The sequence below is a fragment of the Vicia villosa genome, linkage group LG1, assembly GCF_029867415.1.
Source record: "Vicia villosa cultivar HV-30 ecotype Madison, WI linkage group LG1, Vvil1.0, whole genome shotgun sequence".
NCBI classification, from domain to species: Eukaryota; Viridiplantae; Streptophyta; class Magnoliopsida; order Fabales; family Fabaceae; genus Vicia; species Vicia villosa.
In genome coordinates, this window is record NC_081180.1 from 119,604,779 (window position 1) to 119,623,039 (window position 18,261).

Genomic DNA, 18,261 nt, shown 5'->3' on the forward strand with positions numbered 1-18,261 from the left:
GAAATGTACATCTGCTATTCGTATGTTGGCGTATGGGTCTGCTGCTGACATTGTAGACGAATATGTTTGAATCGGTGAAAGCACTTCAATTGAGTGCTTACAAAGATTCGTTCAGGGCGTGAATGTTGTATTTGGGGCTGAGTATTTGAGAAAGCCTAACAACACTGATGTTGAACATCTTTTACAAATGGGAGAGTCACATGGCTTTCCAGGTATGTTGGGTTCCATTGATTGTATGCATTGGGAATGGAAAAATTGTCCTGTTGCATGGAAAGGACAGTTTTGTCGAGGTGATCATGGTAAGCCCACAATCATGCTTGAAGCAGTGGCATCACAAGACTTATGGATTTGGCATGCTTTTTTTGGTATTGCAGGTTCAAACAATGACATTAATGTGTTAAACCAATCCAACGTGTTTAACGATATTTTGGAAGGACATGCTCCTAATGTGCAATATACAATCAATGGGACACCATATAACATGGGGTATTATTTAGCAGATGGTATATATCCCGAGTGGGCTACATTTGTCAAGACCATTTCAATGCCACAGGTAGAAAAGAAAAAGTTATTTGCTCAACATCAAGAATCAGCTAGAAAAGATGTGGAGCGGGCATTTGGAGTGCTTCAATCTCGATTTGCAATTATACGTGGCCCAGCACGTGCCTGGCACATGGACACCCTCAAGCATACCATATATGCATGCATAATATTACACAACATGATTGTTGAAGACGAACGACATACATATGGAGGTAATTTTGATTACTCTTATGATAATGTGGATGACAACAACTCAACAACCGAAACATTTAGCGGTCCTCATCCGAATCTTGCAACAAGACTACAAAGAAGAGCAAGTATTCGAGAAAAACAAGTTCATCGTCAACTTCAAGGAGATTTAGTCGAGTATATTTGGGAACGTTTTGGACATGTATTTAAGTTTAATTTATTATGTGATGTTATTTATTTTTATTATTTTTAATTATATCTCATGTATTTGAGATTAATATTAATTATCATTTTGAATTATAAGTTTAATTTGAATTTTATTTATTTTATATCAATTTTAATTTAAATAATTAAAATTATTATTTTAATTACTATAAAATTTAATATGAATAAAATATTAATTAGTAAAATAAAATCGTGGGACCCAATATGAGTTCTTAAGAGTTGCACCATTGGAGCGAAAAATTAGTTGAGTTGCTTTAAGCTGACGTGACTTAAGGAACCCAAAAATGGGTTCACCATTGAAGATGTTCTAATAAGACACTCTCTTAGGCTCTGACACATAAATTAAATTAACTACACGCACATCGATAATCAACACAGTCACACCCATAAATGTGCACAAAACTTGGTTAACTAACATGTTGCGTGAAAAATGTACTCCCTCCGTCTCATAATAAGTGTCCCATTTGAGTAATGCGCGGTTTTTAAGAAAATGATTGGATGTGTTGGTTTTAGTAAAAAAGTTAATGTCATTTACTAGAATACCCCTATTAACAGTAGTTGAATAACGTGAAAGTTAATAAATAGGGGTATAATAGTGGAAAAATAATAATGATTGATGCATTGGAATTGTAAATGGACAATTAATTTGAGACAAGGAAAAACTGCAAATGGGACACTTATTATGAGACGGAGGGAGTATGAAATATGTGAATGTATGTTTAAGGGTATTATATTATTCAAGATAACAACAACACACAACAAAAAAAGGAATAGATTAGAATTTAGAACAAATAAATACATGAATGAAAATATAGATGTTGTTGCGTGAACGGAAAGTATACCCCAGCTTAATTAAGCAACTTTGAGTTTATCACTATTTATGGGCTTGAGGTGAGTTAGTGGTCACTATAGCTTTTGACGTTGCACCAAATGATTATATATCACTAATTAGTTACTTGTTTTTGTGATCTGGAATCACTTATTGGCTTATCTTGGTGTGCCCATTGAAAACAACAACCTTGATAACTTGTAGTTGAGAGGGAATATCATAAAAACTGCTTCTATGATTCTAATTTTGGCCATTAAATAATATAAATATTGATTAACATAAAGGGACTTTTAAATTGATGTTAAGTTGAGTTTTTTTTCTCTCTTTTCATTTTGTCGGCAAGTTCTGAATTGGTTACAGCTTATAAAGTTGATTTATTTAGCATCTAATTAATGTTATTCTTTTTGGTTACATAGTTAATGTTATTTAATTATCAATAATTTTAATGTTAAAAAATGCTAGATGCTTTTCCTTAATCGAATCTCCTCCATGTATAATAACACAAACTAATCTATAAGATTAATAGATGATAAAACTCTCTAAAAAAAAATAAAGAATACCCACAAACGTCTAATTATATTGGGTTAAATAAGTTTTTGGTCCCTACAAAATTACCAAATTTTGTTTTAAGTCCCTTCAAAATTTTCCTTCAAATTTCAGTCCTTACAAAATTTTCCGTCTTAAAAAATGGTCCCTGACGTTAAAAGCCACTAACGGCTGCTGATGTGTCAAGACAGGTGGAAATTTTTTAAACTAATTGTTAATTGTTTTAATCCAGCGTGTTATTAAAAGGACCACTCATCATTCCTTTGCCCTAATTCATCTTCTTCATCTTCTGCCTCCATCGTGACCTATTTCCTCTTCTTCTTCTTTTGCCCTAATTCCTCAGCTTGCATAACTTGGTGCTTCTTCTTCGTTCTTTCGTTTTAGTTCTTCTTCGTTCATCTGCACATATGTCGTCTGTTTCAGTGAAATCGCGATTTGGTGGTAGGTTTTATGGGTGTCAAGCTCGGATGGTGATGTATCAATGTCACAATGGGCCAAATAAGGGGAGGTTATTTTGGAGATGTCCTTACTGGAAGAATGCTGATACTTGTAATCTATTCATATGGGCTGAAGATGTTGGTGAAATTTCTGGAAATGAAGATCTTACCATTAGGAATTCAGAGTTTGATGTCATGGAATCTGTGGGATATATGAAGTCATTGTATGAGGATGCAAGGAAGAAGAACAAGAACTTGAAGGCCAAGTTGAAAATATTGGAATTTCATGGAAAAATAAAGATGTTGGTTCTTGTTGTGTCCTTTATGATTAATTTGTATTTTTTGTTCAAGTGTAATTACTGAGTTGTTTAGGCTTGTGAACACTTGATAATGTAGTTTGGTTATGTTCATTGTTTGATGTATTTGTTTGATGTTATTGTTTGATGTTCTTGTTTAATGAAATACAATGTAGTTCTTGTTTCAATTTAGTTTGTTATGATACACATAAATGAAAAACCAAAGCAACTGATAACATAAGAGTGGTTCATAATACATTTTAGGTTCAGTACAAAACAAAAGAGATACATCCAAAAGTGGTTCATAATACATCTTCATAATACATCTTAGATCCAGTTCAAAACAAAAGAGATACATCCAAAAGTGGTTCATAGTACATCACACAAATGTTTCAAAGTAAATAACAAAACAGTAGGACAATTTTGGATCACTGAGTCATGCTCTTTTGGATGTCAGCCCATGGCTTTCTACCACTAGCACTGCTCACAGTAGAGTCTTCATCAGGAATTTCAAGTGGATCATTTTGATCCCTTCCAGGCCCTTGTATATTTTTTGCCTTCAAAGTCCTTAGTCTATCACTCTTTCTAATTGGAGATGCAGCAAGATTGGACTTTTTCCTTGGTGATATCATTGCCTTCACCTATTAAGACAAAAAACAGTTAACAATGGTTTATAAACACATCATGCCAAGGTATATCACCACTTGTTACAAACTTACAGGGTCACTCATAGTTGACATAGTTGGCTTGTTGGCAGCTTTGGACACCTTTGGAGCAATGGATGGTTTGACAGGTTTTGGAACCTTGGGGCATTTTCCAATAAAGGTCTTGGGACCAGATCTTTTACTCTTGACAGGACTAGTATCAATTCTCAATGGTGCAATATCAAGTATTTCCTCATCATCTAACAAGGCCTCCAATTCATCAGGATCAATTCCACAATACTTTTTCATTGCCTCAGCTGAACTAACAGTGTTTTGTGAATGAGGCACATCTTCATTGCTATGAGGCACATCATTAGCTTGCACATCATTAGCTTGATTCTCACTTACAGCTTCATTGCTAGGAGGCACATCTTCAGCTTGATTCTCACTTACAGCTTCATGTTGTGGCACATCATTAGCTTGCACATCATTAGCTTGCACATCATTAGGTTGATTCTCATTGCTAGGAGGCACATCTTCAGCTTGCATATCTTCAGCTTGATTCTCACTTACAGCTTCATGTTGTGGCACATCATTAGCTTGCACATCATTAGCTTGATTCTCATTGCTATGAGGCACATCTTCAGCTTGATTCTCACTTACAGCTTCATGTTGTGGCACATCATTAGTTTGCACAGAACCTCCTACATTTGCAGTAGACTTTGACTTCTTTGATTTCCCTCCTACATTTGCAGTAGACTTTGACTTCTTTGATTTCCCTCCTACTTGCACAAAAGCCTGCAACCAATGTAATTGTAAGAAAATCAACCAAAATAAGTGTAACCAATTTAGTTCAATTACTTACCCTTTTTTTGACTCCAGAAGTTCCCACATTAGGTGTTTGGCTTCCTTGGGTGGGTGCAACACCTGTTGGTACATCTGTTGGTACATCTCTTGGTACATCTCTTGCTACTTCACCAACAATAACTGCTAGCTGTTTGTTTTTCTTACAAGTTCTTTTGTTATGTCCATATTCAAAGCAAATCTTGCACCTATGATTTGTGTTAGTCCTTTGCCACCTTGTTTGACTTTCTTCATCAGCCTCTCTTCTTCTCAATTTCTTTGGTCTGCCAGGACCTCTCTTATAACTAGGTGGCAAGATTTCAGGGTCAGTGGTCTTTGGCCATTTGTTTTGGCCATTAATAGGACTGATAACTTCATTGTAACATGATACATAGGTAGACTTATGATAACACTTGTGTACATAGTTAATGGGGTTATCTACCTTCCTATGTATGGCTGCAACAGCATGTCTACATGGGATCCCTACCAAGTCCCAAAAATTACAAGAACAAGTATGTTTTGCCAAGTCCACAACAAAACTATCTGTGAACATTACATGAGTAACCTGAAATGTTAATCTACCTCCATAAGTGGGCAGCCAACTAGCACTTTTTTCTATCTCCCTATCTAACCTTCTAAGTGGCTTAGACATAATCACTCCTTTGTAATTCTCTACCTTCTCCCTAAGAGTGGCAAACCTACCCATTAGATAGTTCCTAATCCATTCAAACATGGTAAGTATAGGTTTATCTCTTTGCATCAAAATAGTAGCATTAAAAGATTCACTTAGGTTGTTCATAAGAACATCACACTTAGAGTAAAAGGGAAAGGCATGCTTACACCACTTATTCTTGGGAATAGCATTCATCCATTCATAGGCATCTGGATTTGCCTCTTTAATTTGATTCATCTTAGCCTCATGATCTTCAAAATAGGTTGCCTTTGCTGCAGTCATTATTAGATCTCTATAGAGTGTACCACCCCCAAACTTCTTCTTGAAGTTAGCATACAAATGTCTTAAGCAAAATCTGTGCTCAAATTCAGGATAGTCTTCCTCAAATACATTCACCAATCCCTGCATATAAAGACCTAAGTTAATATCTAAAATCACATATAATCACATATAAGGAAAGAAAGATTAACAAATAACACCTTTTGCTGATCAGAAATGAAGCAACACCTATTATCAGAACCTATGTCTTCAAGTAGCAACCTCATAAACCAGCTCCAAGAGTCCCTACACTCAGTCTCCACAACACCAAAGGCAAGTGGAAGATACTGATCATTAGCATCCCTACTGACAGCTATCAACAATATTCCACCATATTTGTTCTTTAAGTGACAACCATCCAATCCTATGAAAGGTCTACAACCATTCTTGAATGCTCTCTTTGTACCATCAAAGCACATGTAGCACCTTTCAAACTTAGGTGGCAAACCAGAAATGTTCAACTTAAATGTATTACCTATACATGCCCTTCTCAATTCAGCTCCATATGACCATAACATACTATACTTCTTGGCTGAGTCACCTTCAACAACCCTTCTAGCTATTTGCCTTGCTTTGAAAGCCCTACATCCAGTAATTTCTGTGGCAAACCTCAATCTAACATCAGAAACAATCTCATTCAATTTCACACCTGAATTGTTCTTCAACTTGTCCACAATTATTCTAGACACCCAATCAGCATTAGCATTCTTGTTGAAGAACTTTCTTCCACATTTGTGCTTCTGAATTAAAGTCTTAATCCTGAAAGATTCAGTTCTCAAAACTCTACTGCATAAAAAAGTGTAACCACATTGTTGTTTATCCTTACAAATAACCCTGCACCTTTCCCCATCATTTTTTGGCAAACTTAACTTCCCTACCATTCAACACATTGTGTTCCAGTACAACCTTTTTAAATTGCTTCAGAGATGAAAATTCCATTCCAACCTTGAACTTAAATTCCTTTCTAAGTTTTTCATCATCCCTAAACCTTATCACTGAAGGCCTACCATCATCACTATCATCATCTGCCCCACTATCAAGCTCATCTGTTAAGTATTCATCATCAATTAAATGTTCCCTTTCCATCTCTGCTGTCATCATTCCTGTATGTATCCCACCTGCACCATTTTCTACTCCACCTGCACCATTTTCTACTCCACCTGCACCATTGTTGATCTCTTCACATACATCTTCATCAATATCATTCATCCTCTCCTCTTCACTATCATCAAAATGTATGCCATCCAAAGAGTCTTCACTTGATTCACCATCTTCACTTTCCTCCACATTAACATTTTCTTTTTCTTTTGGCTCAGTGTATATCTCAATATCAGACTTTGTCTCCTCAGCACACATAGCTAACAATGTTGCATCCTCATCATTAACAAGTGGTTTTAGATCATTTTCAAGTGAGCCATGTTCGGACTTCCACCACATTTTCACATCTTCCTTTATAAATGAAGCATCCAAAGACTTAAGTAAATCACATGCTTCAAAATATGACCAGAAATCTGGGTCCTGACCAGCTATAGCAAAAACATCGCCCCCTTCATATGATACCCCTTCATCTCTTACAAATTTTCCATTGGTAAAAAATACAACCTTAAATAACCCCATTCCCTAAACATTTCAAGTAAACCAATGGTATATCAGACAGTGACTTGACAACAAAATAAAACCCTAAACAATGGTATATGGCATGCAAGGAACAACCAACCCTAAACAATATTCAAGACAGAAATTCGCAATTAATAAACAATAGAATGAGAAAGTGGGACTTACCTTGTCGTTTTTTGGGACCGGAGCACTCAAAACCAGGAGTTGTCGTTGTTGGGACCACTTGAATGAAAAGGAAACGAAAGGGTTGACAGAAGAGGGACCACGAGAGAGAAGAAGAGGGACCAGATGAAGAAGACAACGTTAAAGATAAGGGTGGATTAACAATTGGTTTAAAAACACGCTGGATTAAAACAATTAACAATTGGTTTAAAAAATTTCCACCTGTCTTGACACATCAGCAGCCGTTAGTGGCTTTTAACGTCAGGGACCATTTTTTAAGACGGAAAATTTTGTAAGGACTGAAATTTGAAGGAAAAATTTGAAGGGACTTAAAACGAAATTTGGTAATTTTATAGGGACCAAAAACTTATTTAACCCAATCATATTTCGTTAATATATATGATTTTATCAATTTGTCATTATTTTAAAAATATATAATTTATGCAAATTAGTTTGTTTTCTTGCACTATTAAAATATTAATAGACATATAGTAAAAATAAATTTATTTATTTTGTAATTTAATATTATAAATAAAATAATTATAATTTAATAAATAAACTATTTTAAAATATAATAATGTTAAGTTAATAGTAAAATATATTTAGTAAAAAAAAAGACTTGATGAATTAGAGTGGTTAAGTGTTTATTAAATACTTTATTTAAAATTAAATAAATAAATGATGTTTACATGTGATTCCTATGATATATTACTAGTATTTATTAAACGCTACCATTATGAATGACATCAGACACTTAGTTTAAGAAATCCTCTTTTTATTGAAATCCTTACTTATAAAAAATAAACACACTTTTTGACAAAGGTGAGTATATATATATATATATATATATATATATATATATATATATATATATATATATATATATATATATATATATATATATATATATATCACATATGAATGATGATATCACACACATTTAGGGTGTGCTTGGTTGTAAAGAGAAAGTGAGAAGAGAGAAATAGGTGAGAGAGGGTATGAGAAGAGAGAAATAGATAAAAAATAAAAAAGATTTATAGGGTTGTTTGTTATAAGAGAAACATGAGAGAAATAAAAGAGAAAGAAGTGTGTTAAATGTTGAAAAGACAAAATTATCCTTACTATAAAAATATATAAAAATATTATGTGTTTGACTTAATTAAAAAGATGCAATGGCAAATATGGAATAACTCAAATAATTGTTTCTCTTTCTCCTTTCTTCTCATTTGTGGGAAGATTAGAAAAAGTAATGGGGCCCACACAATTTCATTCTCTCTTCCCTATTTCTCACCAAACCAAACAAGAGAAATGAGTAATCTCTCTTCAACTTCTCTCTCACCAACTTCTCTCTTTCCTACTTCATCTAAAACAAATACACCCTTAGTAAAAAATGTAGAATTGTTGGGTGGAAGTGATAGAGTGTTTATAAATATTTTTACTAAAAATAAATAGATAAGATTCCAGTATTCCACTGTATACGTGTTTATTAGGTATTATCACTATAGATGCTTTTATATTTATCTTCTTCAAAAAAGACTAGCAAGATTAAACCTAAGATGCCTAGATTTAAGGTCTGTCATTTTACCATTTTGAACAATCCCTTGAATTTGTGTGCATGATCTTTATATATATTTTTTTTAATAAAACAAACTCAACGACTTTCATTAATCAAAAGATGTTCAATACAAAGAGAAATCGAACTCAATAAACTATGTCGAACTCAAGAATTGGCCGCCTCGCAAGAGAATGAGCAACCAAATTCGCTTGACGTTTGACAAACTTTACCTCAAAATTTGAGAAGGACTGTAATAAATTACAAATTGATTCAATAATAATAAGACAAAACTCAGAGTCACCCCTTTTTATTTGAATGGACAGCTTGTGTAACAATTTGTATGCATGATCTTTATATTAATAATAAAGATATTGGTTAAAGTAGTTGTTGTGAAATTGAAAATTAAAAAATTTAAATATGTCAAAAGAAAAAAATATAGTGTGAGAATTACAACCGCAATAATCAGTCTCAAGTAATAATAATTTATCAACCAAAAGTGTAGTAAATAATAATAATAATAATAATAATAATAATAATAATAATAAAAACACTAAAGAATCAACACATAAAACTTATTTATCCAACTCGATCTAAAATGATTTACTATAAAATAAATAACAGTTTTTTGATCCATTACCAATCAACAGACTTAGTCAAGAGACTATAAATGAGTTATAAAAAATTAGCACAACATATTCATGCGAACACCTCTTAATTTTTATTCGTTTGAGACTCAATATATATTCCTCTCAATATATGAATCACTAAATATCAATATGTATGAAGTGCTTTCCAACCCTTAGATTAAACCCAAAGATTAGAAACCTATTCTCAACAAAACTGGCATAAAACAATTTTAAGTGTGACACATGAAACAAATTGCTTCAATTCCTATTTCACACTACTTTGCAGTCCTTATACTGGGGCCTCACGAGCGAGGTAGTAGCCATAAAGATGAATGATGAGTTTTTAAGGCAAGCATCAACAAATGATGACGATGTCAATTTACCGATCAAATACCTCGTTCTCTCTCCAAACATGAACCACTCTTCGACAAAATTGGTCTAATACAAACAATGTTTGAACCTTCACTTAGGTAGTAACTTGGTGAACACATCTGTCATATTGCCTTCTAAAACAACTTTTTTAACCACAATCTCATTTGATTCAATCACACCTCTAACGAAGTACAAATGAATGTTGATGTGCCCTCTCACGACACATTTGATAATTAACCAAATCAATTGCACTTTGACAAACAAATTGTATCTTCATATATACTTGAGTGATTTCTTCTCCAATCATACCTCTTAACCAAATGTCTTCTTTTAAGCCCTTCAACTATGACAATATACCTTGATTGAGTTATAGATAATGACACAATAGATTAATAATCTACCTTCCAAGTAATAGTCGTCTCATACAATATAAATACAAAACCTAACTAGGTTTTTATAAATGTCCACATTTCTAGCATAGTTTGCATCTCCATATCCCTCCAAAGCATCATTCCCTTAAGTTGTCTATGTTATCTTCAAACCATTATTTAATGATAAATTCAAATACCTCAACATCTACTTCAAAATATTCAAATAAACTCAACGCAAAATTTTCATAAACCGACTTACTATACTAATAAAATATGCTAAACATGGTCTACTACAAACCATACCATACATAATATTTCCAATCCCACTGGTACAAAGAATATTTTCCATCATATTCTTCTAACCATAGGTTTAAACACATTGTATAACCAAAAACTTATAACTTTGTAGGTTACACTTCTCTACAACTAGATGTGAAAACCTTACCATTATCCCAATCTATAATCTTTCAAGTAGAAAACCTCACCACAAATTGAACTTTTGCAACCATAATTTTCGATACTTTAACCTTCAGGTCTCTGCACTTCATTCTCATACGAAGTCATCAAAGATAACATTTATACTTGTAATTAATTTTGATTCTCCATGTTTCATCTTCCACAACTTGTATCCCATGACACATTCAGGATAACCAATTAACACATCTCTAATTTCTAGCTTGCATTGATTAATATGCATAAACACCAAAATTCTAAAACCTTCAAAATAGATATCAGTTTTCCACGCTAAACCTTCGCATGTGTCTTGAAACCTATTGTCATGGATGAGGATATATTAATCAAATAAATTGCAATATGACAGACAACTTCATCCAAAAAAACTCTTTTAGAGAACTTAGCTCCAACAACATGCAGTACCCACTCTAATTATGATAATACTCATGCATTCACCTTGAATTATTATTATTTTTTTAAATTTATTAGGTGAAAAAGCATTAAGGATGCTGATGGACGGTTAATTTTTATAACCAATCAATCCATAATCATATATAATTTATATGTTGTAACCAATTATTATCACAATTAGATTCCATTTTCTTAAGATGGTTTATAATTAGTTTTGATTTATTTTTTAAATAATTTTTTGTTTCATTTCCAGATAAACTTTTAAAAAAAAATTTCAAAACAATTATAAAAAGTTTATTTTTTGGAAATTTCTTTCCCTACCTCACTCTTTTCTAGATCACCTCCGGTGAAAAACTCAAAATACCCTCACTTCGGAAATGCATTTCCGAAACGTTTTTTTCTTCAAAATTTGTCTTATTTCGGAAATGAACTTCCGAAAACACGAAAAAAAGGTGTTTTCGGAGATGCATTTCCGAAAACACACCCCTTTTTTGGGTTTTCGGAGATGCATTCCCGAAAACACCTTTTTTTTGGGAGGGGTGTCTTCGGAGATGCATATCCGAAATATTCCAAGACCAAATTGGTCTTGGAATGTTTGATATACACTTCCGAAAGAATTCAATAATTATTAAAAAATTAAAATGAAGGTGAATCAATACAATTAATAGGTATAAAATCAAGGTGAATCAATAAAATGAAGGTTAATCAATAAAATCAAGTTGAATCAAAATTTCCTAAACAATTTTAAAGTTAAAAATAATTTTTAACTTATATAAATATATAATATATAAATATATAATAATTAATATATAAATATATAAATATATCATAATTAATTTATAAATATATAAATATATAATAAATATTATAAATTAAAACACTCATTTTTTTAATTTTTATAATTATTATATAAATATATAAATATATTTATAATTAATATATAATAATTATTATATAAATATATAATAATTTTTATAAATATATTATAATTATTATAATTATTATATAAATATATAAATTAAAACACTCATTTTTTTTATAAATATATAACAATTATTATAAATATATAAATAAAAAATTATAACCTATTTTGTAAGTGAAATTATTTTAATTTTTTTAATTAAAATTATTTTAAATTTTAAAATATGAATCAGGATAGAAATATATAATAGCTATTATTCATAACTCATAAATTATATCAAAATATATAATTATTATTCATTACTCATATATGTGAATTAATTAATATCCTAAAAATTAATTTTTGGGATTTATTTAGATTTTTTTTTGTTGTTTCGGAGATGCATCTCGGAATTAGTCAAAATCCCAATTTTTGGGATTTTTTCGGAAATGCACTTCCGAAATCTGGAAAAATTTAGAAAAAAATTTCGGAAATGCATTTCCGAAACAGGGTAAAATAGGGTTTTCGCTGGGGTGACCCCATAGGGAGGTGGGTAAAGAAATAATCTTATTTTTTTTATATAGTTTATCTTTAAAAAAAAATTAATTTAAGATATTTTTTTGTGATTTTCGAAAGTAGACTAATTTAATATTTATTTTGAATATGGATAATTTTTTTTTTTAAAAATCATATTAATAACATGTCTAAAATAAGAATTTAATTAAAATCATATAAATAATTAATCGATTTAATTTAGATATAATGTGAATAATTTAAATAATTGGTTATTTTAAAATCACATGTTGCTGTTGTTATAAAAGGCAATTAATTTTCTTAAGGTGACCAATTAATATCCTTAAATTCATTCAGTTATAAGATTGTAATGTAAGGTTACTTATTTGATTTCTATATGTATAAGGTAACACATAAGGTAACAACTTTATTACAGATTGTTAACTTACAAGGTATGAGTTTATTTAAGATTGTCAAAAAAGTTTAAGGTGAATTCATTTTTGTGTAAACTTTATAATAATGAATTTGAAAATATCTAAAAATAAATAACACACAAATTTAAAAATAGCAATCCAGTTAATGAGAGTGACTGTGACCGGGACCAGTGTACATAAGCTGTCATTTTAGCATTCCCTTCTTATGAACCTTAAAAATATTTTATTTATATATTTATTTATTTTTTCTTGATCTCACTGTAATAAATAAATTAATAATAAAGACAAAAAACCTTAAAAAGCCCGGCAAAAGCAAACACTGTCTTGTTCCATTCTAAATCTCCCTCATCTTCTTCTTCTTACCCTTCATATTTTCTATATTTATTTATTTTTATTTTTTAGTCCCTAATTAATTCCTAGAATAAATATCCTTCCTTTTGTTACAAATAACCCAAAAAGTTTGCACCTTTGTGTTTTGTCTGTTGTCTTGTTTCTTTCACAAAACACAGAATAGAACAACAATGGTGAAGCTTTTCTGGGTTAGCATTGTAATAGGACTTGTTTTCATCAACTGGGTTGATGCATATCACATCAATGAAACTGAACTCTCTCTCTTAGAAGCTCATGAAGGTTACTCTTTTTCCAACCTTGTCAATCAGCCTCGCATGGTGGGAATCTCCCTTATTCAATCTGCTGCTGCTAAAGGAGCTGGTATAATCCACTTCTAACCCTTTTTAAAATTATTTTTTTTATAAAAAATTTTTCTTTGAATTTTTGTTTCTGAAAATTATTATTCAGTCAAATAATTTACCCCAAATTTTGTATCTTTTCAAGTTTGTAAGTTATGTGTGTGAATAAAACAGTGCATGTGACAAACAGGTCTTCAAGGGTATACTATATGGTATACCAACCTTGCTTTTGGTTGGTTAACTTGAAAAATTGTGTAGAGTTTGAGAATTTTCTCAATGTTTGATTTTTTTTTTTAGTTTTTGATTAGGCTGAATATGATGAATTTTTGTTTTTGGCAGTTTGTTTGGATTGGAACATTGCCTGCTTATCATTTCGATCGCGGATACGGATCGGGAGCAAATAGCTGGCTTGTTAATTTAGAGGTATCTCATGATCTTTTTCATATTGTTTTATAATTCAATGTTTCCTATAGGTTTTCCTTAACATGTTCATATTGTATACCGAGCTAAGATCTCATACAGAAGAGTTTTTGAAGTGTTGTTGGGAACTCTTGTTTGATGATATTTATGTGGAATTCTGTGGCAGGGAGGTGGATGGTGTAATAACGTTAGAACATGCGTCTATCGCAAGACCAACGCGGCGTGGATCATCGAATTTCATGGAGAAGGCGATACCTTTTACGGGAATAATGAGCAATAATCCTCAAGAGAATCCAGGTTTTTTTTTATGCAACTGAATTATATTATGCTTAAAAGGGATTTGTATAGCTGTTTGGCTCATATTGCTCCTTATGATTGTAGATTTTTTTAACTGGAATAGAGTGAAAATTCGTTACTGTGATGGTGCCTCTTTTACCGGTGATAGTGAAAATAGGGTAATTCCTTCAAAACCGATAGCCAACTTTACCGTTGTTTTTCATAAGTTACTGATTTGTGAATATTATCTGTTTGGGATAGGCCGCGCGACTGCAATTTAGAGGACAGCGCATTTGGTTGGCTGCAATCGAAGAATTGTTGTCTAAGGGAATGCGTTATGCCAAGCAGGTTGTTCTTATACACATTCGCGCGTGAACCATGCTTCTCAAATAATATTTTTTCTCATTTTAGTTACAACTTTGTTTGGTTTAGGCTCTTCTTTCTGGATGCTCTGCTGGTGGTCTAGCTACGATTTTACACTGCGATGAATTTCGAGGTCTCCTGCCGAGGACTACCAAAGTGAAGTGTCTTAGTGATGCTGGTTTATTTCTTGACGCGTGAGTGCCTAACTTCAGTATTTCATTCTACAAGCGTCATTCGATTTTTTGTCCTAAAATTAATTCTTAGTTGTTTGTTTCCCCTTTGAGTTATAGTGTTGATGTAGCTGGTGGACATACCCTCAAGAATTTTTTCAATGGTGTTGTAACCCTACAGGTACTGCACTTTTTTGTTCTTCTTCTCGGGATCGCCATTTGGCATTGTTATTTAACATTATAAAGCATGGTGATGATAAATATATTGTCCACTTATTGCAGGGAGCGCAGAGGAATCTTCCACGCGCTTGTAGTAATCATCTTGATCCCGCCTCGGTAATCACCGATATATCCTACTCGAAAAATCTTGAAGTTATAGTTTCATTTGAATGAATTTGTTGAAAATTAAATGCTTCTTAGTTAGTAATTATTCTGAGTTGACCTTTCTGTGATATATTTTTCCTTTCTTTCAGTGCTTCTTTCCTGAGAATTTGATTTCCGGTATCAGAACCCCGCTATTCATTCTTAATACAGCCTATGACTCATGGCAGGTAAATGTCTAATTCCTAACTCGGTTATCTAAACTCCGATAAATCTGTTATATTATCTATATGGCTGTTGTGATGCATTACCTGACATATTAACATTTTGTTTTGTTGATAGATCCAATCAAGCTTAGCTCCTCCAGCGAACGATCCCCGCGGCTATTGGCATGATTGCAGATTAAACCATGCTAAATGTACCAGTCCACAAATCCAATTTCTTCAAGGTGGTTAATTGCATGAGAAAATGCTTTCATTAAAAAGCACAGAAATTTCTGAGTTTATTAAACCATTTAACTATAATCTAATACAGGATTCAGGAATCACATGCTGAATGTTGTTAGAGGGTTCTCAAGATCAAATCAAAATGGACTGTTCATAAATTCATGCTTTGCTCACTGCCAATCTGAGAGACCAGACACATGGTTTGCTGACAACTCTCCTGTCATTGGAAACAAGGTCTCTGTCACATAAGTATTTATATTGAAATTGTATCTGCTTTCTTTGTTTATTGATTATAATATATAACATAGTGATAGTGTTATGCAGCAGTGGCGATTCTATAACATAGTTTAAGATCTTATCATTTTTGTCTTATCTCTAACCGATATGCATTGGCAATATGTAGGCAATTGCTCTGGCCGTCGGAGACTGGTATTTTAACCGAGCCGGTGTTAAGGACATCGACTGTCCTTACCCTTGTGATAACACATGCCACCATCTAGTTTTCAGATGAGCCGAATTTCGTTGGTCTCGCTCATCTCACTCGTCTGCAATTTGAAAATATGCAATAGACTACTTCCATGATTGGTAGTTAGGGAAAGAAATTTTTATGTATAGATCAATTTGTTGGGAATGCTAAGGCTATTCCTTTTTGATTTTTACAAAGCTTGGGAGGGGTTATAGACTACCATATAATTTATACATTGTAATAAGGTAAACATATACATGGAACTGAGATTTTCTCAATACGATGTTTCCCTTTTAGTTGGAATCAAATAAAAAGATTCCTCATTTTATCTTTTGGTCTTCCATATTATCATAATTAAGTTGACCTTCTGAGGCGACTTACTTAGTGAGATAAGACTGGATTCTTGTGGTAAACTAGCTTGGCACTTTAAACTATTGAGGATAAAATCCACATATTCTTTCAAGTTATTGTTACTGACTCTTAACCTTTTAACTCCAATTACATGTCAGTCTTACTATTTTATTTTTTGATATATGCTCTTATTATTTCAGTGTATTGCCTTTAAAAATAAAACTCCAGTGTAATCGTTACTACAGAAACACACATGCCATGATATTTGCTCAAAAGAATAATATAAATGATTTATTTTTAAGGTAATTATTGTTAATAGTAATTTATATTTGAATATTTAGTTTATTAGTTAGGCTAAATATATTAGAATAGTCTATAAACAGATTATTGGATGTATATTTTTTAATGTTTGAAATATATGATTCAGTTTTTACATTATGCAATGTGTTACTCATAAAAAATGTGTTATATTGTTAGATTACAACTAAAACGCATCAAAATTTGAGTCATACCTAAATTTATTGGTGGCTCAATATTCGATCTTTCCTTATTTGCTTATCGTTTAATGTTGTTCAATTTGGTGGACTCTTCCATCCTTCAAAAAAGTGATTCAGCCATGTTTCAACATCTTGTGTGAAATGTGTTGTTCACTCTGGGGAAGTCTTTGGTATAGGACATTCCAGTTTCAAATAAACTTGAACAAAATATTGTTTTTTTATAACCAACCAATACACATGATTTGTTTGGATGGATTATGAGGTGACTTACTCCGAAGTGGAAAGAATGTTTATGAGAAACCATATCGTGTTAAATCAATGCATACCCTATAATAAGAAATTGCAATACGATGTCTCATTTTCGGAAAACGCGTCCATTTGTCAAACGGAGTCGAACCACTAAGACAAGGAACAAGAGTATTGAGAATTGTATCTAAATTTGCTTTGTTTCCGTATAGCTTTGTATATGATTTCCTATGCATCGTCATCTCTTGTATAAGATGATGACGGAAAAATTGGTGGTCCTCCTCTCCTATACTGAATAAACCCGAAACAACTCGAAAACTACAAATCTCAACGCTTTCAACATTTACAATCCGCTTGATGCATTTGTACATAGAAAGCGACATCTCTCCAATGAATTTAATTTTTGGTAATAGCGGTGGAGGAGATGGTTTACTAATGAGTGCACCCTTGAAAATATTTTGGGAATTTGGAGTTGAAGAATTCATAAAATATGAGTCAACATGTTCAAAATATGATGGGGATTGTCTCATGGAGTTGTCACTTTTAGTCGATTTTACCTCTTTAGGGGTTACCTTTTGTTTTAATCGGTTCTGACGGTGGTTTCAAATCTGTTTCTAGATATGCAATCTTCATAAGTTGCTCTTTGATGTGCAATTTCATGATGTCATTAGCTTTCATGAATCTCTCTTAGACCACTTTCTACTCGGTCATGATAAATATGTTTGATTTATCATCCTTCTTCACACCATCATCATCAAAACATAGTCTTGTCTAGTGAGTGCAATTCCAGCTTGTTTTGCTTCCTTTGAAGTGATGAAATATAAGAAGGATGTTTTGGTGTTGAAAAGTTAATTGAAAATGAGATAAAAAATTTCAAGGGTTTTGGAATGGTTACTTGCTTTAGCACGAAGAAAATCATACAAGGTGGTGTTTTATCAACTTTCTCGCTAGGCATGTCCAGAGATACAACTCTAAAAATATCAGTGAGTTGTTACTCAAATCATTTGCGTAAATAACAAACTCCATAAATTGAGTTAAGGGAGTATTTCGGAGATACA

General features: G+C 32.2%; 2 protein-coding genes and 1 pseudogene across 2 annotated transcripts; 1 reads left to right on the forward strand and 2 right to left on the reverse strand.

Annotated features, from left to right (window-relative positions):
* Positions 1–3,363: 3,363 nt before the first annotated feature.
* LOC131615651 (uncharacterized) lies at positions 3,364–4,465 on the reverse strand. The gene is made up of 2 exons (XM_058886798.1): positions 3,785–4,465; positions 3,364–3,706 (listed from the first exon to the last, which is right to left on the reverse strand). The coding sequence occupies exons 1-2, from the start codon at positions 4,256–4,258 to the stop codon at positions 3,494–3,496; spliced, it is 687 nt and encodes a 228-aa protein (XP_058742781.1). The 5' UTR covers positions 4,259–4,465; the 3' UTR covers positions 3,364–3,493.
* On the reverse strand, positions 4,191–7,619 carry LOC131615642 (uncharacterized). The gene is made up of 3 exons (XM_058886785.1): positions 7,326–7,619; positions 6,489–7,163; positions 4,191–4,323 (listed from the first exon to the last, which is right to left on the reverse strand). The coding sequence occupies exons 2-3, from the start codon at positions 7,158–7,160 to the stop codon at positions 4,279–4,281; spliced, it is 717 nt and encodes a 238-aa protein (XP_058742768.1). The 5' UTR covers positions 7,161–7,163; positions 7,326–7,619; the 3' UTR covers positions 4,191–4,278.
* A 5,765-nt stretch (positions 7,620–13,384) lies between these two features.
* LOC131644009 (pectin acetylesterase 12-like) lies at positions 13,385–16,439 on the forward strand (annotated as a pseudogene).
* Positions 16,440–18,261: the final 1,822 nt, after the last annotated feature.